The sequence below is a fragment of the Gadus morhua genome, chromosome 8, assembly GCF_902167405.1.
Source record: "Gadus morhua chromosome 8, gadMor3.0, whole genome shotgun sequence".
NCBI lineage: Eukaryota > Metazoa > Chordata > Actinopteri > Gadiformes > Gadidae > Gadus > Gadus morhua.
The window spans coordinates 20953819-20962697 of record NC_044055.1 but is presented as its reverse complement, the minus strand read 5'-3'; the positions used below and the strand labels follow the sequence as shown (position 1 = coordinate 20962697).

Sequence of the window (8879 nt, the reverse complement as noted above, 5' to 3'; positions counted from 1 at the left end):
TACATGTGATTTATATTTCTCAGATCAAAAATAAGGAGCCCCTGATACCAACAGAACACCATCGTCAGCTGTATTTGGTTCTAAATCAATCACACCTAATCGATAATCACGCCATTGTTCAGAGAAAAGGACGTCCACAGGGCTGATGGCCTCCGTCTGTCTGACGGAGGTCCCATCCCGGGTGGCGTGTGGCGGCGCTAAATCTCGGGCTTAAGGCTTATCTTCATCTGCCTCGGCCTCTGCTCCTCCCATTTGATTGTTTACCCTCTGCTCCTCCGGCCCGTGGGCTCTGTGTCATCACACGCAGATGGAGAGGCCGGAGACCTTCTCACCCCCCCCCCCACCCCACCCCCCGTCCTCCCCGGGGGGGCGGGGGGGGGGGGGGGGGGGGGATAAGGCCTTATAGGGTCAACGTCGCCGTGGGTCGCCGGTGCCCGTCCGGCCGGCCTCAGTCCCCGGCCAGCAGGAGGTCCCGCCTGCCCTCGGGCCGGTAGTGGACCTCGTCGTCCGAGTCCTCCAGGGGCGGCTCGAAGCAGCCGTCGAACTTCCTGCGCAGGCGCTGGCGCAGCTTGAAGGTGCGCTCGACGTTGGCCTGCGTGTACTCCTGCTCCTTCAGCTTGGCGTAGTAGTCGGAGAACTTGTTGAAGAGGATGGAGATGGGCATGCCGTTGAGGATGATGCCGAAGGAGATGCAGCCGAAGGCCACGCAGCGGCCCATGTAGGAGATGGGCACCACGTCGCCGTAGCCCACCGTGGAGATGCTCACCTGGGGGGGGGGGACACGCACAGGGATCTCTGTTATATAGTAAATAGGAGCAGGTAGGGGCGAGGCATCATGCTCAAGGAGTTCTAGAGGGTAGAGATTGGGGTTTTCAATCCAGAATCCAACCCTCCCAGAAGGCTATCTGTTGCCAAATGTCCATTTCCAAAATGAAAGAAATGCTATATTGTATTTTTTAGCTTACTAATTCGTCAAATTAAAAACAAACCACCTTGCAAGATTTATCCCAGCAGAAGGAGACGTTTTGTAAAAAACGCTTTTGGCCGGAATAATCAGTTTAACAATCAGTTTTGGCCCTTGACATGAGGTGGATCATCCAGATGCATTGTGACGAGCAGATCTGGTTGCGTCATAGGAAGTATGTGTAGACCTGTAGCAGCGTGGTAAACATAAACAATGTATAAACACTATTGAGAAGCAGCTGGACCAACTGGAGATACGGAACAATACCGATGCCCTTCTCCCTCCATCCCCTGAATGAAATCAGTGTGTCTGGTCAGAAACGCCACGCATTACAGCGCATTAGTCAGGATTAGACCAAGTTAACCCAACAGCTGCTACCCCACGGCTAGAGGCAAACCTAATGTCACCGAATCAGAGGGGAAGAAACATGGGGGGATACATGGACGATGCAACACACAGCACACAGGCATAGAATCTTAAGTCTCAAACTAGCAAGATTGAAGGATTATCTTCGTTTTAGTGTACTGTTGACCAACAGATATGTTTTTCCAATGGGATTTGAGACTTCCTAATCTTTATTAGGAAGCCATGGGAACATAAACAAATCATTTCGGTGGCACGGCTGAGGATTGTCTTCTCACACAACGGTCCGATACCTAATTTCTCCTTCCACCCATTAATGGTGTGTTATGTAACAGCATTGTAAATCCTACCCCTAGATGTAAGCCCCATATCATGTAAGCCCTATAGCTAGTGTGTACCTTAAATACAAATGGATTGAATTGATGCACAAAAGAATCAGACATGCTTATGACTGGCGTGCTTATGAATGAAACAATGTGGGGAAAGAAAAAGAGTTGCTTCCGAATGACACATGAACCTAAAGTCCATCTTTAACCAGCAGGAAGGCCAGCGTCCTAATCAATTGGTTTCCAAAGAGTTTATGGAATAATAGGTTTGTGTGTGTGTGTGTGTGTGTGTGTGTGTGTGTGTGTGTGTGTGTGTGTGTGTGTGTGTGTGTGTGTGTGTGTGTGTGTGTGTGTGTGTGTGTGTATCCTTGAGTGTGTGTGTATCGTTGTGTGTATGTGTGTGTGTATCCTTTGTGTAGGTGTGTGTGCATATCCTTGTGCCTGCTCTGTATTTGTTTGTGTGTCTCCAGGTGTTGGAGGTCCCGGGGTCCCTCCCCAGCTCCCCAGAGACACCCTGCCCCTGGGGGCCGGGGCAGGGGGTGTGAGGGACTCACCGCGGCCCACCACCATGCGTCGGGGATGCTGCTGAAGGGCGTGCCCGGCTGGTCCACCTCCACAGAGTGCATGAGGGCAGAGAAGGTGAAGATGCCCATGGCGATGAACAGGAACAGACAGCACACCTGAGGCCCCACACAGGGGAGGAGAAGAACATGTGTATAAAGACGAATGTCCCCTTATTGGGATCGTTGTTGAAAGAACGCTTCACTAGCTGGAACAGAATACACAAATATTTACGAATACATTTATATAATTACATCGGATACGTTTCTAAAATAAATTGCTCCAAAGGTATTTTTGGATGTGGACAGCTGTAGTTCCAGATTTGTCCATATCCAAAATGCTCCATCAAAACAAGAGACTTATTAATCGTGATGGTAAACACAGTTCCCCCGTCCTGGGGTCGGACCCACCTGCTCGGAGCACTGGCGGATGGTGAAGCCGAACGCCCTCATCCCCGTCGAGTGCCTGGCCAGCTTCAGGATGCGAAAGATGCGCATCAGCTTCACCACCTTCAGCACCTTGCTGACCTTACTGACCCGGGCCATGGTCTTCAGGTCCTCCTGGGCGCCCGCGCTCTCCGAATCGATGACGAAAAGCTCGAAAACGATCTGCAGAAAGTAGGGCAGCACCGCCGCCAGATCCACAAAGTTGAGGGTGCTCCTCACAAAGTGCTTGATGTCGGCGGTGGTCAACAGGCGCAGGAAGTACTCCAGGGTGAAGAAGAGGATGGAGAAGATCTCAACCATTTCCATGTAGGTCTTGCCGTAGACTTTGTACACCCTGAGCTCCTTCACCGTGTTCAAGGTCATGGCCACGATGGAGATGAGAACCAGGAGGCTGGAGAAGACGGCGAAGGTCTTGGCCGCCAGCGAGGAGTAGGGGTTCTCCATCAGGTCCCAGAGCGGCTTGCGGAGGCCCCCCAGGAACATCTTCCTGTAGCCCTCGTCGTCCTGGTGCGGCTTAATCTCGTTGATAAGCTCCTGGTTCACCTTCAGCTGATCCCTGATGTCGTCCACCTTCTCCTCGAAAAGAATGCGGCAACACCTGTGACGATACACACGTTAATCGTCTCTTTTCATAGATGTGGATGACATAGATCAGTCGTTGAGGCGGCCAACCCGGACAGCCAAACGACACAACGGAATTACATAAAGTCAAAGGTGTGTCTACACAGCTGAACACATGAGGCGTCGGAGCTACGTACCTCGGGCTGTCCCTCATCCTCAAGCCCCAGAACTTGACCTCCTCCTCAAAGTTGATGGGGCAGAGGCTCTCCATCACCCAGAGGACGTTGCTGCAGTAGAAGTGGAAGATGTAGTGGAAGAACATGGGGTCCCTGTCGAAGAAGAACTCGTTCTTCTGGAAGTTGAAGTCGTCGCAGAGGGTCAGCCGCTTGGCCGGGTCCTTGCAGAGCGCCAGGATCCCGATCCGGGTCTTGGGGTAGCGGAGGACCAGGTGCTTGGGGATGTGGAAGACCTTGCCCCCCACATTGACGTTGACGATGTTGGGCTGCCGTAGGGCGGACTTCAGCTCCTTCCGGCCGCCGTCCTTGGCCCCCTGCCCGCTCTCTTTGTTCTCGGTGAAGGAGACATCCAGATCGTCCATGGAGGTCCAGGCTTTCACTGAGCTGTCCTGGGAGAAGGGGAAGTCGTCCTCCTCGACGCTCTGGGAGAAGCTGACTTCTCGCTTGATGCTGGCAAAGAGACTGGAGCGACGCTTCTTCAGGGCTTTCTTCATGGGCTTTGGAGGCTCCATTTGGCAACTACTTGCAGTGACAAATGTCCTCTAATCCAGAGATCCTCATGTAGTGGAGTTTAGGTCTTGTCAATCCATCCAATTTTTCACCTAAATTATCCCAAGAGAATCCCATTCAGACAGGACCAGGTCCTCTCCTCGGCTGGGGCCATCAAGCATGCACAAAGTAGGAAGAGATGGAGAGGAAAAGCGACGTGTTTGTCTGCCGTGCCCTTCAGAGGATCAACAGTGTGAGTTGAGGATTCATCCTCACTGTGCTCTAATCCTATTGCTGTTCTTTCTGTCTGAACGCAAGTTAAAAATACTGTCCATGAGGATTAGCGTGGAATTTAGAGAGCTTTGAGTTCTGGGAGAAGAGGCCAGGCACACAGAGTGCAGGGGTGGCCCGGTGCTCCATGGCTGACAAGGCTATTAAAAGCTTACTGTTCAGTCGGAATCTGCAGGTACTTATTCTATGGTGAAGCACAGACACAACAGACTGAAATAATGCAGCGTGACATCATTATTAACAATCAAATACATCAATGAATTAATAAACAAATTAATTAAATGAATATACGTAATAAATAAAGGCTAGAATTAAATAATAAATAGTAATATATTCATGAAGGTTTGATTCATGAAAGGTATCAGTGCTAAATGCAATTATCTAAGGAAAATAAATGTAATAAATGGACCGGAAGTAAGTTTTGAAGATGTCTTTTAATAATGTGAACACCAGAGTATGACTTTTATTCCACACTCAAAATGTAATATCCCAAAATCATCAGACACACACATGTTAGTTTTTTTCACATCTGAAACTTAATGTTACCACTCAATTATGACTATTGAGAAATTAAATGTCTTAATTACTCTGATTTGTTAAGGAAATGTTTACTAGTCTTTTTTCGCTTCTTAGGTTTTTTTTAATTTTTAATTTTCATTTCAAGAATACAAATATATAATATTGTAGAAATAACAGGATATAGCAGTTTTGAATATCTCCTTTGAGGAACATAACATGCCTTATTTCATTTCAGGGCGTAAAATCTGATTTATTTCGAACTCGAGTTATAAAATGGTACAGCCCTTCAGTTTTCGTGAATGGTATAGTCTGAAGTCACTAACGGAATAAAGATTATTCACTTTACAATATTTTAATGTTCTGCAATATAATTCGGTTTATCGTTTGAAATAAGATGGTTTGAAGCCTTCTAAGTTTAATGTTTAATTTTATTTTGCGAGGGTTTTATTTGTAAAATGTTAATTCAAGGAAGGAGTTACAATATAAACCTTCCGCACCCCACGTGACTTCCTTTCCGGTCTAACCTGACAACATGGATGCCAGCCGCGTGCAGCCGATCAAGCTTGCCAGAGTAAGAAAATGCATATTTTCGCAATATTATTGCAATAACAAATGCAATTATTTACCATGAACAATTAATCTTCCAATTGAGCCGATGGGAGTTGACCTTGCATACTTTTATTGGGGGTTAAATTGTAGTGCTCTCCGCCCGGACGGTACCACATCATGGAGGCCTTTCCATGCCCCTCAAGTAGCTCCATGCTATCCGCTAGCGTGCTGAAGCTCTGCTGTAGAGACACTCGCCAATCTGCTCCGTTACCTTCAAAACCTTATTTTATTGTGGTTGTACTAATCTAATGCCTCGTGTTCCAGGTCACCAAGGTGCTCGGAAGAACCGGTTCCCAGGGACAGTGTACACAGGTATGCTACTGTAGCTGCTAGACGTGGTACAAGGGTTGCCCGAATTAATAGGTGCTAAAATAATGCAAATCTGTTCTTAAATAATCAAACTGGATCATAAGACGTTGATAATGGATTTATCCGTTTGAACACATTAAAAGCGTTTGTCTACATCTTGTCGGGAAATCCGTTGTGCTAACTAGAAAAAAGCTTCGAACCATATTATTGCAATGCAGTCTTTTATCTCGTACATTAAACCCAACAAACATACACTTGTGTTTTTATATGAATAAATATGGTCTATAGATATTAACCCCATCAGAACTTGGACCTTGTATTGAAAATGCCATGCCCAATCGCTAGATAAATCTACAGTACATAATACTATATTCTGTCATACTGTGATTATTCTGCCACAACTCTCGTATTTATAAACTCAAATACTGGATTAATTTAACCCTGTGTAGTCGGCCTGCCTCTTGGTATACCGATCAAACACAGAACCAGGCAGAATATTATGACAGTGCTATTTTGTCCACTGACCACATATTAATTAATATTACCAATGGACTATGAAACTGGATATTCAATGTGGTGTGGCCAGAATCTCCACCTTTTTATTTTTGCCCTCTTGTAATGATTGTTCTACTCTTGCAGGTCCGAGTAGAGTTCATGGATGACAGCAACCGCTCCATCATCAGGAACGTGAAGGGTCCAGTGAGAGAGGGCGATGTGCTGACACTTCTGGAGTCTGAAAGAGAGGCTAGGAGGCTGCGATAAGGTGAGACGCCAAGTCCACCTGGAACTCCACTCATAATCCACATGTTCAGTTTTAGGAGTGGAGTAATTGGATCTCAAAAGGAACCAGTGTGTCACGTTTCAATAGTTTCTTAAAATGTTAGTCATTGCTCTAGTCATCTGTTCTCTGCCACTCGTGTACAAAATTTGACTACTACTTACTACCGCAAATCATTTAAAGATTGAGTGTGTAGAATTCTGAGGAAAAGTAATATTAATGAGTCTGTTTGAGTAGTGTATAAGCCCATTCAAATGTGAATCGGCTTTTGGTTACCTTAGTGATCCCTTTAGCTGCATATGGAGCAGGTCCTCTTAACATAGAGCCTGCCATTTTTCACACGTTTTCATCATAATTATCTTGTTTATGCTTTGACATTAACAGACTAAATAATAAAATACACATTATTATTGTATCACTTGACACTTTGACCCCCTGCTGTCATTGACGGTATCATTTTGAATACCCAAGAGCCCATTTGATACCTTAGGGGTATTCAGTAGCTTCTTTGTTGGACAGGGGAAAAGGGGTATTCAGTTGTTTGCAAACTGCAAAACCTCAGCTATGTGCTTCTAAATCCTAGTAGCACATGGCTAAACACCCTTCAATATAACTTGTTTTACTTGAGCTTCAGCCTTTCCTAAATGTGTTTTTAGAAGCCTACATTTTGAGCATGGCTAACTGAAGGCTGTCCTGTTCCCAGGTCTCTGAAGATGTGAGGTGCCTGGCCACTGGGGAGGAGCAGACCTTCCTGGGCCCTGCAGTGATCGACACCTCATTTGTTCAGATGTTTTGAAATAAATGTGGTTATTCAGATAACAGACTGAGTCTTGTGGCATTCTGTTTTTGATCATCCTGAGATGTGGTGGCTGTACTACGAACGTTGCACTCTAATTGCATCACGTACATCATGGCATTTAAATTATCATCGGTAGTAGTACAGTATTGGAATTATATTGGGTCTACATCACCTTGTGGTTAAATGGTATGAAGCTAAATCAAATGTTGGATACAAATTAGCCTTTATTCCGGCCAATAAAAATAATGAATTAGAAAATGGATACACAAAAGGCAATGTTGTATTGGACACAAATGTTTTATGCAGTTCTTAAAACTGTTAAGGTACTAGTTTAAATGTTATCAGCTGCAGAAGGTTCTCTGCATTCTGCCTTTATTTAGCAGGACATGGTATGCTCGACATTCTAGAAAATGGTCCATAAACGGGTGAACTCGATTTAGAATATTGTGCAAAAGGTTTATCAGTAATTCAACTTCAAAAGTGAAACAATATAGACTTGCAGAAATTTGAATATTTCAAGTCTTTTATAATTATCGCTTGCAGCTTAGGAAAATCTCAGAAAATTAAACATGAAATCAATAAAATTTGAAATACCGAAATGTCGGCCCTCTGAAAAGTACCACAATAATGCCTATGTACTTGTTTGGGCCCCTTTTGCATGAATGACTGCCTTAATGCGGCATTTCATGGATGATATCGGCCTGTGGCACTGCAGAGGTGTTAATGGAAGACACGGATGCTTCAATAGCAGTCTTCTGCATTCTGTCATCTTTCTCTTAGCATTTCCCCATAGATTCTGTATGGAGTTGAGCTCAGGTGAGTTTGCTGGCCAATGAAGCACAGTAATCACATGGTCATTAAACCAGGTTTTGGTACTTTTTGCAGTGTGGGCAGGTGCCAAGTCCTGCTGGAAAATGAAGCCAGAATCTCCATAAAGCTTGTCTGCTGAAGAAAGCATGAAAAGCCCCAAAATCTCCTGGTTGACTCTGGACTTAATAAAGCACAGGGGACCAACACCAGCAGATGACATGGCTCCCAAATTCCACACAGGCTGTGGAGGACCAGAGAAATACGACAGTGAGATCAGCTAGTGGTGGGTTCTTCCAAATTGGTCGTCTAAATGGAAGTCGGGCAGTGGGTGGGTTGAAAATGTCCATGTGAACTGGAAGGTGAGGGGAGTCTTTGGTCTTTTGGAGCATCCTTTGAGCGAGGACTACTCGCCGGATGTGTGGAGGAGCTATGTTGGCTAGGAGAGGGAGCCGAGTGGTGTTGAGCGGGTTGTTCCTGTAATGGTCCTCATTGTCAGTGAGGACCATCACAGGAACAACCCGCTCAACCCCACTCACTCTCCTGGCTCCCTGGGCATTGATACAGCACTTTGAGAACAGCCAACTCATTTTGCAATTATCTTTGGAGGCTTTCCTTCCTGTCAGGTCATCCCCATGATTGTGATTTCTACTGAACCAGACTGAGAGACCATTTAAAGGCTCAGGAACCCTCTGCCGGTGTTTTGGATTAATTAATTATTAGAGTGTGACACTTTGAACCTACAATCTGGAACCCTTCAAAATATTCTAATTTTCTGAGATTTTTTATTTGGAGTATTCATAAGTTGTCAGCCATAATCT

The 8879-nt window shown here is 45.5% G+C and overlaps 2 protein-coding genes across 2 annotated transcripts; one reads left to right on the top strand and one right to left on the bottom strand.

Annotated features, from left to right (window-relative positions):
• Positions 1 to 380: 380 nt before the first annotated feature.
• si:rp71-39b20.4 (potassium voltage-gated channel subfamily V member 2) lies at positions 381 to 4259 on the bottom strand. Its single transcript, XM_030364039.1, has 4 exons — positions 3419 to 4259; positions 2625 to 3258; positions 2208 to 2333; positions 381 to 766 (listed from the first exon to the last, which is right to left on the bottom strand). The coding sequence occupies exons 1-4, from the start codon at positions 3967 to 3969 to the stop codon at positions 449 to 451; spliced, it is 1629 nt and encodes a 542-aa protein (XP_030219899.1). The 5' UTR covers positions 3970 to 4259; the 3' UTR covers positions 381 to 448.
• A 964-nt stretch (positions 4260 to 5223) lies between these two features.
• Positions 5224 to 7275, top strand: rps28 (ribosomal protein S28). The gene is made up of 4 exons (XM_030364040.1): positions 5224 to 5327; positions 5630 to 5677; positions 6314 to 6437; positions 7156 to 7275. The coding sequence occupies exons 1-3, from the start codon at positions 5289 to 5291 to the stop codon at positions 6434 to 6436; spliced, it is 210 nt and encodes a 69-aa protein (XP_030219900.1). The 5' UTR covers positions 5224 to 5288; the 3' UTR covers position 6437; positions 7156 to 7275.
• The last annotated feature ends 1604 nt before the right edge of the window (positions 7276 to 8879 follow it).

Coding starts and splice junctions, on each gene's coding strand:
- si:rp71-39b20.4 (XM_030364039.1), bottom strand. CDS start 3,969: ATGGAGCCTCCAAAGCCCATGAAGAAAGCCCTGAAGAAGCGTCGCTCC. Junction 3,259..3,418: donor AGGATGAGGGACAGCCCGAG/GTACGTAGCTCC, acceptor GTATCGTCACAG/GTGTTGCCGCATTCTTTTCG. Junction 2,334..2,624: donor TCCGCCAGTGCTCCGAGCAG/GTGGGTCCGACC, acceptor GTGGGGCCTCAG/GTGTGCTGTCTGTTCCTGTT.
- rps28 (XM_030364040.1), top strand. CDS start 5,289: ATGGATGCCAGCCGCGTGCAGCCGATCAAGCTTGCCAGA. Junction 5,328..5,629: donor AGCCGATCAAGCTTGCCAGA/GTAAGAAAATGC, acceptor CTCGTGTTCCAG/GTCACCAAGGTGCTCGGAAG. Junction 5,678..6,313: donor CCCAGGGACAGTGTACACAG/GTATGCTACTGT, acceptor CTACTCTTGCAG/GTCCGAGTAGAGTTCATGGA.